The sequence below is a fragment of the Pyrus communis genome, chromosome 8 (assembly GCF_041283825.1).
Source record: "Pyrus communis isolate YQ-2024b chromosome 8, ASM4128382v1, whole genome shotgun sequence".
In the NCBI taxonomy this organism is placed as follows: Eukaryota; Viridiplantae; Streptophyta; class Magnoliopsida; order Rosales; family Rosaceae; genus Pyrus; species Pyrus communis.
The window spans coordinates 2880297-2899640 of NC_142572.1; the positions used below are offsets into that span (position 1 = coordinate 2880297).

The following is a 19344-nucleotide window of genomic DNA, read 5'->3' on the forward strand; positions in this document are numbered from 1 at the left end:
AAAATACACACACACAGATATATATATATATATATATATATATATATATATAATATTTGTATGCATGATTGATCGGTAAAGTTGCAGTTGAGCAACTCTATGCATACCTTTTGGATTTTAATTTGCAGTTTTTACTCATTTTGGTCCATTGGATTTGTTGCTTTTGACACGCACCTCTCAATTCTCATCCTTCTCTACAGGAAAAAAAAAAAAAAAAACTCATTGAGCTCGATACACATGGAGAATCTGACATGGGCGGGGGTTATGGGTTTCTGGGATGCAATAAAATCTCTACAATGCAAGCCAACAAATGAAATCTGATTCTTTCTTTCTTCAAGTTTCTCCGTCTCTTGGAGTCACTCAAAGAGGAGAGATGGACTTCCATGCGACGGAGTTGTCACTCTGTCATTGTATACACCAACACAATCATGCAATGTTAAATTAGAAAGTTAAATCGTGTGACAGTGCATAGTTAATTTGAGATACCAAAACAGTTACATTTATGTCAGTGCATGATTCCAACACAATCATGTAATGTTATATTAGAAAGTTAAATCGTGTGAACAGTGCATAGTTGATTTGAGATACCAAAATAGTTACATTTATGTCGGTGTATGATTGACTTGAGATACTGTTACGTGGCTTCTTGTTGTAAAGTAACTGTGTCTCAAAATGGGAGGTGGGAAAAAGTTTTACTTGCTCAGTATCGATCACTGCTTGTTTGGGCTGGTGGTAGCAGGCAGAGAGGCAGAGCAGGAAACAGACGCAGAGAGAGAGAGAGAGAGCCAAGGCTCTCTCCCACAGAGAGACAGACTCATCTCTGTTGTGAGAAGAGGATACAAATTAAACGGTCGTAAGTTGAGCACGTAATTGTCTCTCAGTGTTCCCTTTCTCCCATCTGCCTGCCTCTTCTCCAAACCCACACACAGAGCGATCTCTCTCTCTCTCTCTCTCTCTCTCTCTCTCTCTCTGTCTCTCATCCATTACAATCCATTTCAGTGGTCCATTCCATTCCATCACACAACACCAACCTCCAACATACCCATCAACATATATGATATATCCGCCTACATAATTATCCATCTATTTATTTGTTACATATAAAAATATAATGAAAAAGGTGCAACAGAAGATGAGTTTAGATTTGCCACACATTCTCCTCACTTGGACAAAACCCTTCCCCAAAACAAAAACCAAAATCCCGCTTGTTTAGTTAAATTAGGTTATGCCCCAATTTACCGGCAAACTAAGCAAATCTTGATGCTCAGTCTTTCTGGTGGTTGATACCTTTTATCCCGTCTCAAGTCTCTATTTCTTGTTTTCGTCCTAAACCAGCAACCTCATCTATGTGGCTTGAGTTTGAGTGCATGAAAAAAGTTCGAGCAACATCTCTCAATAGAGTGATAGCAAGGGCCCGTAAAGGCCCTACTCATCCAGGTCTTGTCTGGGAAGTGAAACTTAACCGCACATGATCAACTGAATAATTGTGTTGTCTCATGCTTGATGAACTTAACAATGATGAGACTAAGCTCCTTAAACGACATAATAGAGAAAACAAGTACACTTTATAAATGTGAGAATTTAAGGGACATAACTGTACTAGATACCAATCCTCGCACCAAACGAAGCCCTAATTAGCGTTGCACCAAAGAAGGACGACGATTTATCTTTTTTACCAAAGTGATTACTACTTTTCATATGCGATTGGGATCTTAAAAAATGGATCATGAAATCAAAGCCACTTTGAAGGGAAACAAACTCTACCACAAGTTATAATATTTGATTGACTTCAAAACCCATGTCTTTAAATCCTCCTGAGTGGGGTGGGAGGGCCTAGAACAGGTTTTGCATACAAGCTTTGGCACCTCTCAACTTGAGCTAACTAGTCAGAAGCTAGTTAGTCATGTGTCGATGTGTTCTAATCAAATAGTTGAAGACAGCAAAGAGTTTTGCTGATAATGGGTGTTGCTACATGTGTTTTGTTCCAATATGCAAAACATGCATGGCTAAAAGTTCAAACATGCAAACATGTTTGCTGCCCACAAGTTAGCTAGCAGTTGCAGTTGTTGCCCATATTCTCAAAGACAACAATACACAACCAACTTATAGGCTCTTGTCATTTCTCAAGCAAGCAACCAATAAATTAAAGGGAATTTTTTGCTACCAATCCCACTTGGCAATGGCATCCTAATTAAAGATAAACTTGTTTACTTTATTGGTAGAGAAAACCAGATCCCAATTCAAGTTAAAGATTGGGGGGAGGGGTTTAAAAAAGATTATCCACTTAAGCAAAAAGTTTAACCGTGTATGCATCAACACCAAGTTAATCCCACTATTGACAAAGTGCCAAAATGGGGGTACAATTATCATCAAAACTAAACAGAATATGTGTATGCATGGCGGTCAAAAGCAACCAATTACCTTTTCTGGGTTTTCACTTGCCTTATTTCTTTAAGTTTCTCCACCCAAACTTTTTCAAACTTCCATACAATAGCAAAACAAAATGAAGTGACTAACCTAATATTTTTAGAGAGAGAGAGAGAGAGAGGGAGGAGGGCTAAAAATTAGGGAAGAATGGAAATTCGGCCCCCACACAACCTCCCCATGAGCAATTTTCTTTCGATTTTTATCTTTTTTCCATTTTATCTTTTTGGCTGAATGAATCCTTTCAAAGCATTTTTGGGAGGACACTTTTTCCCTCTGCGTGTTCTCCTTGGATATATTGACACGTTCATGAAAGAAAAAATTGTGGCCAACTCCTTCCATGTGTATATAAAACCTCCTCCCCTACTTCCCCTTCTCACATTCAAATCCCTCCAACCAAAAACAAAATACAGGGTCCTTAGTACTATTTCTTCCCACACTTGCTCATTAAAATATTATCCAAAACATCATTAGCTTTATCTTAGCAAATTAAGGTAATCAATCATGTGCAACCCAAAGCCTTCTTCTTCCTCCCCACTTCTTTCTCCCAACAGAACCAATTTCATCGAAACCTCCAACAAAACCATCGACGACCTTCACTGTTCTGATGTTTTTGTTGAAGACGACGATAAAGCGCTCCGCAGATGGCCTACTCTCTCAGAGGTACATACAAACAAAAACCCTACAATCATTTTCATCGTACAACAAAACCAAAAACATTTAAAAGCAGTAACAATCATACAAAAAAAAGTTTATCTATACAGCTCTTGTTTTAAATTAATTAATAATGTTTGGACCTGCGCCAGCCTGACGGCGATTAGAGATAAAACAATTAATTAACATGTGTTAGTTCTTGCTTTCTTTCTTTTTGTTCATTTTTTCAGGCTGTACAAGAAATCAAGGCAATAGGGAAGATCTCAGGTCCATCAACCATGACAGGCCTACTTCTCTACTCAAGAGCCATGATCTCCATGCTTTTTCTAGGATATCTCGGTGAGCTTGAGCTCGCCGGCGGCTCTCTCTCAATTGGGTTTGCCAACATCACCGGCTACTCTGTCATCTCCGGCCTCGCCATGGGAATGGAACCCATCTGCGGGCAAGCTTACGGGGCCAAACAGATGAAGCTCCTTGGCCTAACCCTTCAGAGAACCGTCCTCCTTCTTCTCTCTACCTCCCTCCCCATCTCCTTGATGTGGTTCAACATGAAAAGAGTTCTCCTCTGGTTTGGCCAGGACGAAGAGATTTCCTCCGTCGCCCACACTTTCATCCTCTTTTCCACTCCTGACCTCTTCTTTCTCTCTCTTCTCCACCCCCTCAGAATTTATCTCCGCACCCAAAACATCACATTGCCAGTGACCTACTGCTCCGCCATCTCTGTCCTCCTCCACATCCCTCTAAACTTCCTCCTAGTCGTTAAATTCCAAATGGGGATTTCCGGAGTGGCCATAGCCATGGTTTGGACTAATCTCAACCTCTTCATCCTGCTCTTCTCCTTCACGTACTTCTCCAATGTTTATAAGGACTCGTGGGTTTGTCCCAGCGCTGATTGCCTCCGCGGCTGGTCATATTTGCTTGCGCTCGCTATCCCGACCTGCATCTCCGTTTGCCTCGAATGGTGGTGGTATGAGTTCATGATAATGCTGTGCGGACTGTTAGCCAACCCGAAAGCCACCATTTCTTCAATGGGAATACTTATCCAGACCACCTCTCTTGTCTACGTGTTCCCTTCGTCGCTTAGCCTCGGCGTCTCCACGAGAGTTGGGAATGAGTTGGGCGCTAATCGACCCTCACGAGCGCGCATTTCCATGATCGTCTCGCTCGGTTGTTCAGTGGCTTTAGGCCTTTTAGCCATGCTGTTCACAACATTGATGAGGCACCAATGGGGGAGATTCTTCACTAATGACGCCGAGATACTCAAGCTCACGGCGACTGCATTGCCGATAGCAGGGCTGTGCGAGCTCGGAAACTGCCCGCAAACCACCGGCTGCGGTGTTCTGAGGGGAAGTGCGAGACCTACGATTGGAGCCAACATAAACTTGGGGTCATTTTACTTGGTGGGAATGCCGGTGGCGATGCTGATGGGGTTCGTGATGAAAATGGGGTTTGCAGGGCTGTGGCTTGGATTGCTTGCAGCTCAAGGCTCTTGTGCTTTGCTCATGTTTTATGTCCTTTGCACAACAGATTGGAATCTTCAGGTCAAAAGAGCAAATGATCTCACCCAAGCTTCTTCTGCTTCTACAACTTCTTCAATATTACCAATATCATCACCACGGCCATCACCAAGTTCAGATCACCAGGATCCCAACTTGGAAGATGATGAGGTTGTCAAGTCATCAGAAGCGCTTGAAACAGACCCTCTTATTGTATGATCATCATATCATATCACCAGCTACTACAAAATTAACACTAGTAATGTGAGTTAGTAATATATAATTAATCATCAAAGTTAATTTAGTTTCACCCTAGCTAGTTAGCTTCCCATTTTTTATTTCCCTTCTTGAGCAACTTTATGTGAAAACTTATGTATCAGAGTTCCCCCCAACATGAGCTACTGTATAAGAATCTTCTTTTATATTTTCTCTCTTGAATATAATGTCCATTTTTTTTTTTTGTATTTTACTTCTCCGAGTTGTATTAATCAAACATTGTATGATAGACTGAAACTACTTTAAATTATTAATCAGTTTTCCATGTGTTGATCTTGTGGATGCGTGTGTTGAGAGAGAGAGAGAGAGAGAGAGAGAGAGAGAGTAGTCCGGTTGTCGGTTGATTTTGAGCCGTGGTAAAGAGGATATGTGCCTACCTTTCTTCTTGGTCTATTCCAAATTAGGCGACAACCTTGCTGTCTAAAAAGGAAAATTAGACATTATTATTTATAATTTTATGCAAGATGCCATACCTTTTACAAAGATATATTCAGAAAGATGTAATTAAATAGGTAGATGACGCTGCATAAAGTAATAATGTATATACATTGTGGTGTGGATTTGATCCTTACTAATCTTTATTTATTTATTTTTTTTAACATTTAACAATTTAACCTACTTTGTTAAAAAAAAAAACAATTCAACCTACTAACGCTATTGTTTGTAAGGAAAAAAAAAATCTTTTACAAAGATATATTCAGAAAGATGTAATTAAATAGGTAGATGACGCTGCATAAAGTAATAATGTATATACATTGTGGTGTGGATTTGATCCTTACTTATCTTTATTTATTTATTTTTTTTAACATTTAACAATTTAACCTACTTTGTTAAAAAAAAACAATTCAACCTACTAACGCTATTGTTTGTAAGGAAAAAAAAAATAGAATAGACAGATTGTTTGGTTCATAAATATAAGGGACACTTTGAATGCAGTCCCTAACTACTAATGTTCTTTGACTAAAATCTTAGTGGTTTTTAGTTTTTTATCGAAGTCTCTGACATTAATGTAATAATGTCTTTCTATATAGGGATTAAATTAAAGATGAAATTTGTAGTTATTTATATAATGAGATTTTAAATAAAACCCATAATTTATGGGATTAAAATTTAAAGATGAAATACTCTCTAATATATTGTGTGTGTGTGTGTAAACACACACACGGGTACATTCATCTAACCTAACCAAAAAATTATTGTACCAAAACATGGGTACATTCTTCAAAAACAATAATAAAAAAAAGAAGATATTAGGCTTAATAACATTATTAAATTTCTTCTGTTAAACTTGACATGCATACATTCTGAAATAAACGAAATAGAATGTACCCATATAAGTTTAAAAATAGATAAGAGAAAAGATTGAATGAGTTTTATATAAAAAAAAAATGGGTACATTTTATATTAAAAAAAGGGTACATTTTTCATATAACAAATTGGTATATTTAAGAATGGATACATATAAGATTGAAAATTTGAAAATTTGAAAATTTAATTTAATGGGTTCAAAACTTATTATAATTTATTTTTTATATTTTGAAAAATGTTTGAATTGAAAATTAATTAGGAGTTTAATAAGGGTGTTAGTATTAAAACTCTAAATCAATTACTAATTTTTATTATAAAAATTATGTAACTTACATGTAATTTATTAATATATTAATGCTAGGGACTTTGATCAAAATCTAAAAACTGATAAGATCTTAGTCAATAAATATTAGAACCTAGTGACCGGATACTAATTTTTCCAAAATATAACTATCTGCTCCTTCTTCTATACCTAATTTCAAATTCACCTTCTTGCATATAAAAAAAGAATACACATACATTCATAATGTGAGTTAAACTAGTTGTCCATAATAATATACTCGTTCATTTGCAGCCTAGTTCGAATTCTCGTCTTGGGATACAAAATTCCTCTTGTTATAGTGCTTGGAGTTTCAAGCATGCAAAAATCTTTCTCACATGCATGCATCTGGTTTGTTTGATATTATTTTATGTGCTTATGACAAGCTTCTTTTGTTGATTTTTTGAAAGGGTTTCACTTTGAAATTCTCCATATATAATAAGTGATTGTCCTTCTAGGATTCAACTCAGCACACTTTGCTAGCATCGTGAAGCAATTATACCAAGTTGAAAAGTAAACAAAAGCCAAACCTAAAAACACAGAAGTTAACACCATGAGAGAGAGAGAGAGAGAGAGAGAGAGTAAAATGATGACAGTAACTGGCGGTAGAGAAGTATCCATAGAAGGAGAGACTTTCAATGTGCCCAAACCCGAAACAATGAGCGGTATGACATATGTTTATTATATAAGTGGAAATAATTTTTTTGACAAGTGTTTCTCTCTCTTTGTATGATAATATATAACATACGTATCTGTGTTCTAAATACACTAAAAAAATCTCTTCCTAATACATTGGATGGGGTGTGAGTGGCCCCAGATTCTAATTGAAGAAAAAGAATACATCTATTATTGCTTCTGTACTTCCATGGAGTAATGCTAGGGAAACTAAATTTGTAAATTAAATTTTGTAAACTAAATGAAATGGAAGTTGGTGATTGGATTATTACTTAATCGTTGATAAACGTGCTCATTTTCTATTGGTGACACCTCATTTGATTTGCTAATTTAATCTACAAATGACAAAAATTGCAGCAGTGGCTCTGCGACGAGAGATTTTTCAGTGTGACCGGTACACGGGATGATACATCACGTGTCACTAAACAAATGGTGGGATATGTGTGCAAAAAGGTTAATAACTTAAAAAATAAAATTTCCCACAATTTCTATTAATTAAAACACGTAGTGTACCACTTTTATTCCCGTCACAACTAAAAATTTCTCCTCTACGGCAGTTTCCACTCCCCACAACCTATCTTAACCCTGCCTAGCAACTTCCCTCCATTTTTCACATGAAAAATTTTCTCTTTCGTATATTCCATAATTTAATTCATGTCTTGTAAATATATAATGTCTTCAACTTAGAAATAATATAGGGAAAGGCCATTTCGGCATTTCCCAATTTTCTTATTATTATTTTTTATACAATAGACGACTGTTAATTGATTAATTGGAATTGGATTGAAACAAACATTTCGATGAAATCAGGGAACCATAAGATGCCAGGCAAAGGGAGCTAATATAATTAGCAACAAAATTAGTTTCACAGCAAGCACCACGAGCATATATAACATATCCAGTAGTGATCTCTTTGAGCAACTCTCTTCATTGCCACCATTTGATGCTTATTTTAAGTAGTGATATACTGTAGGAAATTTTACAGTACCCTTTAAAAAAGAGTACCGTTACCTTTTAATTAAATGTTGTCAACATATGCAATCACGTCCAAATATAATATTTTACATTTACAATGTAATGTGACTATAGTATGGTTATAATTTAAAATACAAATGATGTTGTTATTACTATAACATGTCGGTATTTGCGATTACAAGTTATCACTTAGTATTAAAGCCTAATGATATTTCTCTTCACTTATAAGGAAGAGTGTCTCAGATTCGATTTCCGTTGAGGAAGAGTGTCTCAGATTCGATTTCCGCCAACGGAAAATTCGAACCAAATTATTATGGCTAGTCCATTGTAAGGTTTAACCCGCTCTCCTATCTCTTAATGTACATAATACCGAATATATTATAAAAAATAAAAAAAAGGTTAGCAGATACGTTGTAGACGTCCTATTACATTGTCAAGGTAAATTATTATACTTAGACATGATTACTTACATTATGAACATTAATGATTACATCATAGACGTATTAATATTACAACATACTCTAAAACATGAATTATATTACGTGTTACTTTTTTTTATTTTTTTGAACAAACGATATTTCTACATTAAAGGGGTGAGGATGAGCTTAGCCTCAAAATGGGCTAGCAATAACATGGTTCAAATTTGTTTGGACGAGAATCGAACCTAAAACCTCTCACTTACAAGTGAAGAGTAATATCACTAGACAATAGTAAGTGACATATTATGTGTTACTTAAGTGTTAAATAAATGATGTCCCATATTTCCTTTTTATATTTACTCTTTTAACTTTTGCATATTCAAATTTCCAGCACGTAGCGCTTGAAACCCACTTCTCCTCTCATCAGCTTTCCTTATCTTCTTTGTGATCGGATTGATATAATAATATAGCCATCCTAGTATTACTCCATGAACACCATGCATTTGTGGCAAAGAATTACAGGTTGTATTGTGTTGCAAGCTCAAAATTATTTAATTCTGTCTTTTTCTTTATTTTAAACGCAATACGAATTTAAAAAAAGTTAAGTACATATAAATACTTTTTTTTTTTTTGTGATTTCAAATTAGTCTCAGTTTTTTAAAACATTCCAAATAACTACCTAACGTTTTAAAAATTAGACATTGAGTCAGGTCACATACGTTAAATAAGGACTTTACCAACATTAAATGATGATGTTTCTAATATTAAATGATAAGGTGGACTAAAGTTGCTCTCTATAATTCCTCAAATAGACTCCTTTTAGTCAAGTTAAGTCACAAATTTGCTTAACTAAACTGCGTTAATATGAAGATTGAAAGCACCAAAAATGACTTGAGGATAAAAAACTACTTTAATAATTGTCCCCAACATCACTTAACGCAAGTGAGCCTAACAAATGTCTATTTTTGAAAATGTTATATAAATATTTGGAATATTTTAAAAGGTTATAACCAATCTAAAATCACTCCCAAAGATTGGATAGTTCTCTGGATTTTAAAAAAATATGCCAATTAAACTTTAATTTTTGAGTTTTTTGGTGGAAGACACCTACGTAAACTTGGTAAAGTTTTTAAAAGTGTTCTATCTATATTTGGTAGCCAACAACCATGATTTTATTAAAACATTATTTTTGTAAGTATTTAAATAAAAGAGAGTAGCAACAGGTTTCGAACTCAAGTGATTAATGAAGAAACATTCACCCGATTTGCATCATCTTACTACGACTTTGTTTTCAAATAAGACAATACTTGAATATTGAAATCAATCTCAATGAATATTTCGAGCCTTTGATCTTTAATTTGGTGGGACTTGATCGTCATACGATAATTAATCTCAATAAAATATGGGGGTGTTTCGTTTTTCTTGTGCTAAGTCGAACTACGAGTACTTGAAAGTATACAAACCGAAAGTCGAATTCACGTTCATCCTTCTAATGTTAATGTTAATATATGGGATAAGATAATATAAACAAAGCATGGTCAGGATGGCCGAGTGGTCTAAGGCGCCAGACTCAAGTTCTGGTCCTCTAACGAGGGCGTGGGTTCAAATCCCACTTCTGACATTTGCTGTTTTAATTTTTTTAATTTCATTTCTTTATATCCAGATCCCAAAGACATAAATGACTAATTTGTTGATTGTGAGTTGAGGTTGTGATTTTTTTTGTTTTTTTTGTTTTAAACAAACGATATTATCTACTTTAAGGAGAGGTGATGAGCTAAATCTTATAATGGACTAGCATAATGAGATTCAAATTAATCCGTGGCAAGAGGTGAACTTAAGACCTCTCACTTAGAAGTGAAGTGGAATACTACTAGACCATAGTACTAAGTGGCAGCTGAGGTTATGATTAGTAAAACCTACACAGTACAAACCCTACTCGCTTTCCTTTTTCTTTCTCACACAGAAACTAAACCAAAATTCCTGCTCTTCGCGGCCAACTCCTCATTTTAGTTGGCTTAATGACAACTCCTTTTTTCATTACTCTTCCTCCTTTGGAGAGAATGGAGAGCTATTTATAGGGATATGGCCGACCCTATCGCACTGGAGAGCAATTAGTTTATCCTCTCGCACTGGAGAGTATGGAAATCATTGTCGTGAGTGCAGCTGAGGAAAAATGGATTGCTGGGAAAATCGAAATAATCCTTAGCATGTCATCGGTTCTTGGTAATTGGGTTGGAGTGTCCTTCTGGTACTCGTTTACCCCTGCGTGCTATTAGGCTGAGTTGCTACATTTGTTGGAACAGAAGTAGTCTTTATATTCAGCAATCTATATAAGGTAGTCTCGTCTGCTCGATCTTGTCATTGAAAGATGACTCGCTTATGTTGGTTATGTCTCATCGGAGCGCCTTGTCAATGGCTTCATTGAGTGGGAAATTGTGCAATCGCTCAGTCATGAGCCTTTCTACTTCTTCCTGAATTTGCTTTTGTTAGGGGTGGCAGAGCTTTCGGCTGCCCCCGGTCTAGGCTGCTCTTCCATGTGTTTGGCTCGTCTATTCCACAGCTGCGGTGGGTGTGGTATGTTCCTAGCAGGCAAGCGGGTAACCCCCAAGCTGCTGGTTGAACTTGAGCTGGATTGAGTGACTGCTTCTCTCTGTCCACTGTGTTGCCTACTCTGATGTGAGGTGAATAATGCTCCTTGTGGGCCTTGATGTGAATGAACACTTCGTCTGGAAGGTTGCTCATGTTGATTATCGGAGTGTGGTCTTAACCGTGAGTGTATGTTTATCCGTGGGCCTAACTAAGAGTGCACGCTCCTCCACGTGCTAAAACGAGAGTATACGCTATTTCGGGGGTCTAGTCGGGAGTGTACTCCGTTAGAAAGCTCGGTTCATGACTAGTCAAGTGGCTGCTTACCGGGACGCTGGTAGAGAGATTCATCTACCCTTATCTTTCTTCGGGACACCTCGTCCAGTGCACGTTGGATCTTGGTGTGTTGTAAGAGTTAATTCACCAAGGTTGTCTGTTGTGCAAGGGCACTCGTCAACTCTATGACTTGTCGAGACAAGTGTTGTTCGCTGTTTGGATTAGAAGAGCTTGGAAGGAATATGCCTCCTTGAGCAGTGGAAGTATGGTAGGCTCCAGGCACGAGATTTAAATTGGGAAATGTCAAATCTGTGAAGAAACATGGTGAAAATGCCCCCGACTCAATGGTTAGTCCGGATGGTTGAGATAGTCTTGGGGCGATTTGGGCTGCTTGGAATGCCGCGGGAGCAGGTTGGGCCACGGGAGCAGGCTACTCGGTTAGAGTAGGCTGGGCCACAAGAGTGGGCTGCTCGGCTGGAGCAGGATAGGCCACGGGAGTGGGCTGCTCGGCGTATGATGCACGCGGGTGCGAGGCTTGGGCTCAGCTTGGCAACGCGTTGGGCGTGGAGTGACATAGCTTGGGCCTTGGCCTTAATGCCATGAGCCGCCTTGGATGACACGACTCGAGCCATGGTGGTGACCCCATGGACCTCGTCGTGGGTGGCTACAGTGGTAGCCACCGCGGTGGTTCCCGTGGTGGTGGTGCCGCTCCACCTATTGTGACATTTAACCTCATGGATCGCCATGGTCCTATCTCTTAAGTGTTGAAATTTTCATTTGTTGAAATTTCTAAATTTCTAACCATTATACTTCTCTTTTACGTTTTATCAAAGAATTTTTGCAAATAAAAAATTCTAATAATAAGAACGTACGAGAAATCTACAAATGGACAAGAAAATAGAAAACCTTGGATGCGAGAGTCTTCTACGAGTATGAGACTCAACTCTCAATGAAAGCACCAATTTGTGGATCCAAATTTCCGCCTTCTCCTTCTTGGACAAAATTGCACCTACAAAACAAATCACATCTTTGGTCCTGGCCAAAAAGCCTCACGCGCCCACGATAAACTATAGGGGCTTTGGCTGAAGGACCTCTGATGCCAAAGTTAGAAATTTGAGGGAAGAGTGTTTGGAGAATTTTGTAGAGTTTTGCATGAGACTTGGAATCGTTTTTGGAGAGAATGGAGAACTATTTATAGGGATATGGCCGGCCCTATTAGGAGAATATGGACCGGCCATTTGTGGTATTTTTTTGGTGTAATTTGTAGTTAATTAGCCATTAATAGATTAATTAGGTAATAAATCCATTAATTAACTAATTAACATAATTTAAAAGAAATGTTTTGGGAGTTATGGAATAATTACCTTGTGGAGAATATAGGATGAGGGTGGATGAAATAGTTTTGAATTTGTTACCTATTTTAGGCACTTTTGACTTGGTTGAGGGATGATTGCCCGCTGCTCGCGCGTAGGAATCCCGGTATGCCTCAAGGGTATTTTGGCCCTCTTCTATCCAAAATTCCACATGTCGCCTTGTGATTATTTTTGGCTCCACAGATTTCGCTGATTCTTCTTTCGTGCCTCCAAACCAATACTTCCTTCTCATTCAGTACAAAACTATAAAATAGTACCTTTATAAAAACATAAAATAAAAAATAGGTATAAAGTAACATAACTCCAAAATATGTATATAATAATGTAAAATTAAAATTGTTATACTAAAATCAAAACTGAACATGGAAAAATTTCACCTAGGTACTCGTAACGTCATGTACTCCAATAATAAGTGTGCAGTACCTTCAGGTTAAGCCTAAACCATAAATAAATAACTAAATGATTAAATAAAAATACTAACGTAGATGGGCCTACTTGTCCACTTGCTTAACGAATCTGACGAATAAGTTATCGACACTACAATCTGGAGCCCGTAATATCGATAACTCACTGTTGTCCCGATAAGCGAGTAAAAAATTCCTGAGGGTGCAATATTACCATCTTGCCCCTCATTAGGAAACACATATACATCGTCTGATCAAAGCCTTGATTGTGCTCACGTATTACCCACTCAAGCGACAACGCCAATAGCATACAATTTCCTAAATTGTAATCTTAATCATTCGAACACCTGTTCGCAATACTATTATTTCAATTATATACTGTGCATAGACTCTAAACAATGTCTCAAACGGTGCCATTCCCAAAACTGAAAGTTGTAAATGTAGTTACATGCAACTCTAATAGGGATATGTGTCAGTCATAATCATGCTAAACTTACCAAACGAATAAAACACAACATGTCCACAAAAATCTAGATAGTTCGTTCAGACTGGCCATTAGTCTGAGGGTAAATGTGGTATTAGATAACAACTTAGTACCCATGGCTTTCAAGAAGACTTCCTAAGACTTGGAAGTGAAACGCGCATCACAGTGATATACGGTAGTGACATACTATTGACTCTAAAAATTACAAAACCTACGTGGCGCGCAGGCCAAGTAACTAGTAAGCTAACTACGTCATTCGATCGAATGCGGGGCGTGCCAACTGGTCGGCCGAGCTTGGCCGAGCAGTAAAATTTGTTGATGTCGCGTTGAGCGCGTTGTTGACTTCTCTATCTTGCGATTGCGACCGAGGAAGGAACACTCTTGGTCTCTGGGTTCTACAGCCTGAAGACAAGGCTACTAATTCTGCGGAGTTCACAAATCGTCGGAGCCCGATTCGGTCACTGTGATTATATTCGTAAGAGTATAAGCACGTCGAATCGAGACCAAACTATATGGGCACAGGTACTCAAACGTGATGTATGTCTTGATGGTAAATGTAGTTCGGCCGTCGGAATGCCGAACCCTGAAACTTACCTGCGAGTATCCAATCATAAAACCACTCGGCGTCCAGTACGCCGAGTAATACAATTCGTAACACCTGACTATGCCGAGGAGGCTAGTAAGGTGACCTCTGCCAACAAAGGTTCGAAAACCCTTCTCGGCCGAAACTTAGATAGATAACCGGTCGACCTCGACGCAGTGCTGTTTATCCAAACTGAAGGTGCTTCTCGGTCGGCTGATTCTGCGGCAGCATTGCTGTTTATCCAAACTGAAGATGCTCGTCGGGTGCTTCCACAGTGCTGTTTATCCAAACTGAAGGGTGTCGGCAGGAAAAGAAAAGGAAAAATCTCAAGGTGTTTAAGAGGTTTTGCGCAGGGCAATTGTATGCTGATTTGAAGGGGTTTTTTCTGTTGCATGATTTCTTGTATTTATAGCACCCCATTCCTTGAGACCAACTCTGATTTGGATTGGGAGTCATTGTCCCATTTCGACTCTAACTCGATCAAACCTACTCCCACTGGGATTCTGAATTTTCCTTCTTTTCGACGCTTTATTCCTTACCGGTCGAGAATCCTGGTCGCACCAGGACTTCCTCGACCTTTTCTATTTATCCGGACTACTTAGGATAGGATTTGGCCGACCCTGCCAACTGGCCCGGGATTTATTATTCGGCCCATATTATTTGTCATTACCTTGGGCCGAGCCCATCCTGCTGCTCGGCCCAACAATAATATTTTGGGCCCAAACATTGCCCCCTCGCTTCTGAGGTCGCCGACTGCTAACTCTTGGTCGGGCCTCGGCCTTGAAGAAGCGAAAACGCCTATTGCTTTTTTGGACTTTACTTCCTTAATGACTATTACTCCTGCACATTTATGAGACATGATTGCACTCTCTTCGTTGCCCCCAACGTATAGCCACGTGTCGATTCTCCGCCGCTCTTAAAAGCTTTCAATCATGGCCCTCGAAACCATGCACTAACTGAAGCGTCTTATCCTCATTAATGCATTAAAACTGACGCCGCACGCAATCGTGCGTCCTGGATTTTCGACTCCTCGATCCCATCTTCGCAGGTTCCCAAAATATCCGAAATGATTGGAACCTTTCCCGGTTAAATTTCCCCCCAATTTGAACCAGTGCTTTTCGAATTCTAGTGCTTTTCGAATTCCAGACATTTGATCTTCATTCTGAAAAGCCTATAAATACCCACACTTCTGTCATTCGCATCTTACGCCTTCAGAAATTCCAAAATCCCAATTTTATCATTCCTGTTCGTTCAAGCAAAAACCTTCCAGTTCTTCCTTCTACAATATCTTCTTCTTCCAAACCATATTCTCTCATCTCTACTAATGGCCTCCTTTATTTCGAAGCTTTCTGACGAGGTTAATAAGTGCAAGGATTTCATTGATCGGAGCGCCGTCAAGACGCTGCGGTTTGAAAATGACATGGCCACCACCTACCAGATTCTGGGTCCCCTCTTCAGAGACGCAGTGCCGTCGTCTGTCACTAATCTGCTCAAGGAGCAATGTTTAATACCCCTGCTGTAGGGGTTCGACTGGTCGAAGTGGATTCTGGCGCGGCCTCAGGGAGCCTGGCCCTCGACCACCACGGCCTGGGTTGACCAAATGAGCACATTCTTTGGCAAGGAATGGAAAGCTCTCGACATTTATGATGCCATTATTCTGTCGACCATGGAGATTGCCATGGATAAGGAACTACTCATGGCGGCCCTGAGTTTATGGTGTTCGGCCACCAACACCATGATCCTGCCCTTCGGCCCTCTCGGCCCCACAGTCCTCGACATCTCAGCCATCCTTGGGACTTCTCCAACCGGCCTTCTTATTGATGCCGCCCTTTCCGGATACCCTTCTCCTCTCGACCTGAAGGCACTATTTGACAAAAGGGCCGTCGAGACGCTAAGCCGAGGCGATCGGGAGCCCTCAAGGGAAGAAGTTCAGAAGCTCCACAAGAACTTCTTCAACTATAACACTCTCATCCTTCACTTCGCCGGCCGAGGCGAGGAAGGCCTTAGGAAAGGAGAGCACGGGGCATTCCTCTTCTACTGGTACAACAAATTCATCTGTTGTACCAGGTCAAACAAATGCCTGGTCGAGAACATGCCGGTGGCCCAGGCACTGGCTAATGGTCGCTCACTGGCGCTCAGTCCAACCATACTCGCCAACCTCTACCGTTGCCTGGCCGAGGCGACCATTAGCAAGATTGACCCGTACCAGAACGGACCCCTCTGGGTGTTCCAACTCTGGTTGCAGGTTTACTTCTCCACCCTTCGACCGGAGGTTCCTGCCTTCCAACGAACGGCCGCCCTTGGCCTTCAACTGGCCTCTCGACCGGCGCCACCTCACCGAGCCGACGAGGTCTTCAAACACTTCTTTAGCCTCGACGTCCTCTCGGATGACGAGTTCCTGGTATGCCGGCGGCAGGAGTACCCTTCCTCGCTCAGGCTCCCTACGGCAGCATGGGCCGAGTCCGAGGATGCGGACATCCGTCAATGCTGGGGGTCGTTCGTTCTGGCTCGCGATCTTCCTCTTGGTTGCGATGCCTGCCGAGCCAGCTGGGAGGTCTACCACCCCCATTTTGTCGCCCGGCAGCTCGGTTATCTTCAAGGCTGCCCCGTCCCCCTGCTTGCCTCTCGGTCTCTCCTGAGTCGAGGGCGTCTTTCCGGTACCTCTGAAAAGGAATGCAAGACGTCGGAGCAGGAGTTTCAAGAGAAGTGCAGGAAATTCTGGCTCCGGCCGACGGTTCCTGAATATTTGGGAACCGACACCTTCGGGGACTGGTGCGAGGGGTATACCGGCGACTTCTTCGGCGCCCCGGCCGAAGATCTGGTGAGCAAGATCTTCGGCGACCGTCCCAGGCCAGCGTCCTCGGCCCAACCTAAGGAATCGGTCCAAGGTATAGTCTTTCCGCTCATTTTTATATATATTTATTCATCGATTTTTATCTTTTCCTTGTTATTAATTACTTTGCTATTTCAGGGGGTCGTGGGTCGAGGAAGGTTGAAGTGGTCGCCGCGGTGGCGAGGGCGAAGAAGTTGGTGCCCATGAAAATGACCCTCGCCACCGAGCGGACGGTCCCTGCCAAACGCCCCCACCGAGAGGCCGAGCAAGAGGATGATGCCCCTCGCCCTTCTAAACGCGTCAAGAAATTGGCGAAGAAGGGCGATCAGGAGATTCATGTCGTCCCTAGTGACACTACAGGGACGCCTGCTTCTGCCGGCTCTCCTTCTGTACCGACTGCCCCGGCTTCTCCAAACCCGACTCCTCCAGCCGTCTCCCTTCCTTAGACCACGACCGATCCAATCGTCACATCAGCTCCAGCTTCGGAGCCGGTCGTGGCGCCTGCCATGGGGGAGTCGGCTGCACCTGTCGAGGCACCCTTTACTCCAACGGTCATTCTGGAAGAGGTATAATTCCACTTCCCCTCTTGTTTCTTTAGGTTTCTGGCCGTAATGCAAAATGTTTGTTTCTTTTTGTTTAGGATGTCGAGAGCGAGAGCGACGAAGTCCCGCTGGAACGCCGTCGTCGACCAGTCAACTATCCTCCCGTCCATCCTCCTCCGGTAGTCGAGGCGACCGCTCGACCGTGTCCTCCTGCGGCGGATCGCGGCAAGAGACCTATGGCCGAACCTGAGGCCACGGTCGAAACGCCCATCCATCCGCAGGATGAAGATCTCCCCATTCCTCCGCAGGAAGTCTCTTCGGCCTTTGTAAGTCTTGTTTCTTTTGCGTTGTTTTTCTCATGACACATGTTCTTAAAAGACTATTAAATGTCAGGTGCCCGAACGTTCATTTCACCGACAATGTTATGCGCCGACGGGCGTTGTCTATATTTCCTGGCCACCGTCGTGGCCATCAAATGTAGATGACCTCCATCGGCCGCGTGAATTGCGTAGCGGTCTAAGGCACTGGGCTCGGCCATTAAGTTCCCTGGGTTCGAGCAATGACCCAGAGGGCATGGCCGAAGTCTCTTCTAGGCAGGTCTAAAACAATCCCTTTTTTTTTTTTTTTTATGCACTATATCACGTTTTGCTTTCCTTCACAAAGTTTTCCTTTTATGTGCAGCCATCGTGGGAAATGGAGCTTGACGCTCTTCTTCAGAGCACGACCGGTGAGGCTGGCTACTCTGCTGCTCTTGCCGAACCAGCGGGAGTCATGCCCGAGGCCGAAGCCTTCGTGAAGCTGCACGAACTCCTGTCTCTTACTGCCTCCCAAGTTCTCCGATGCAAGGGCCTTGACTCCGTTGGAGAGTGTCTTAATGACCTCGCCAACGGTGGTCACCTGAGCACGGAGAGTATCTCTTTCCTCACCGACCTCCTGGAGCGGACTCGGCAACACTTTCTCATCTTCGAGGGAGCCCTACAAGCCGATGACGACTTGAAGGTGGCCAAGGTCGCGCAAGAGGCTGGCCGAGTCGAGATGGAGGCAATCAAAGCAAAGAAAGCGAAGCTGATCGAGTTTGATCGCCAGATTTCTGACCTCCAGCGTCAAATCTCTGACCTTCAACGGCGGCTGCTGCTTCCGAGCTTGAGAAGGATTTTGAGGCCAACAAGGCTCGGCTGACGGCCTTCGCTGCCGGCGCACGGCGTATCCAGCAACTGCAGTGCAACAAGAATACGAGGCAGGCTGAGATAATTTTGAGCGAAGCGAAGTGGCTGGAGCTAAAAGCTGCCCTCGAGACTTTCCTCCCCTCGACCCCCTAGGAAATTATCTTTGTATTTGTTCTTTGCTATAAATACAATGGTTCTTTTGCTATTAGTACACTGGTCGTTTTGCTATCAATACAATGGTCTTACTCTTGCATTTCCCATGTAATTGGGTAGTACTTTTTTAAAAACTTTCCATTAATTGGCAATTTGTGAACTGAACCCGCCCGATCTCTTAGATGATATGCGCCCTTGCCGAGGACTTTGTGAACGATGAATGGCCCTTCCCAATTCGGCGACCATTTACCAAATCGGGGGTCTTTAATCCCGACAGGCAACACAATTTGCCACACCAATTCTCCTTCGCCGAACATTTTTTGTCTTACACGCTGGTTATACGCTCGTTCGGCAATTTTCTTTTGTGCTATCAATAAATTACCCGCGTCGATTCGACT

General features: G+C 41.4%; 1 protein-coding gene and 1 non-coding gene across 2 annotated transcripts; both read left to right on the forward strand.

Annotated features, from left to right (window-relative positions):
* Positions 1 to 2750: 2750 nt before the first annotated feature.
* LOC137718548 (protein DETOXIFICATION 48) lies at positions 2751 to 4998 on the forward strand. The gene is made up of 2 exons (XM_068458100.2): positions 2751 to 3087; positions 3309 to 4998. The coding sequence occupies exons 1-2, from the start codon at positions 2929 to 2931 to the stop codon at positions 4791 to 4793; spliced, it is 1644 nt and encodes a 547-aa protein (XP_068314201.2). The 5' UTR covers positions 2751 to 2928; the 3' UTR covers positions 4794 to 4998.
* A 5085-nt stretch (positions 4999 to 10083) lies between these two features.
* TRNAL-CAA (transfer RNA leucine (anticodon CAA)) lies at positions 10084 to 10167 on the forward strand. The gene has a single exon. It is a non-coding gene; the product is annotated as a tRNA-Leu (tRNA).
* Positions 10168 to 19344: the final 9177 nt, after the last annotated feature.

Excerpts from the sequence above, each read along its gene's own strand:
- LOC137718548 (XM_068458100.2), top strand. The coding sequence starts at position 2,929 with ATGTGCAACCCAAAGCCTTCTTCTTCCTCCCCACTTCTTTCTCCCAAC. Across the intron at positions 3,088-3,308 it reads GATGGCCTACTCTCTCAGAG|GCTGTACAAGAAATCAAGGC; the intron begins GTACATACAAAC and ends TCATTTTTTCAG.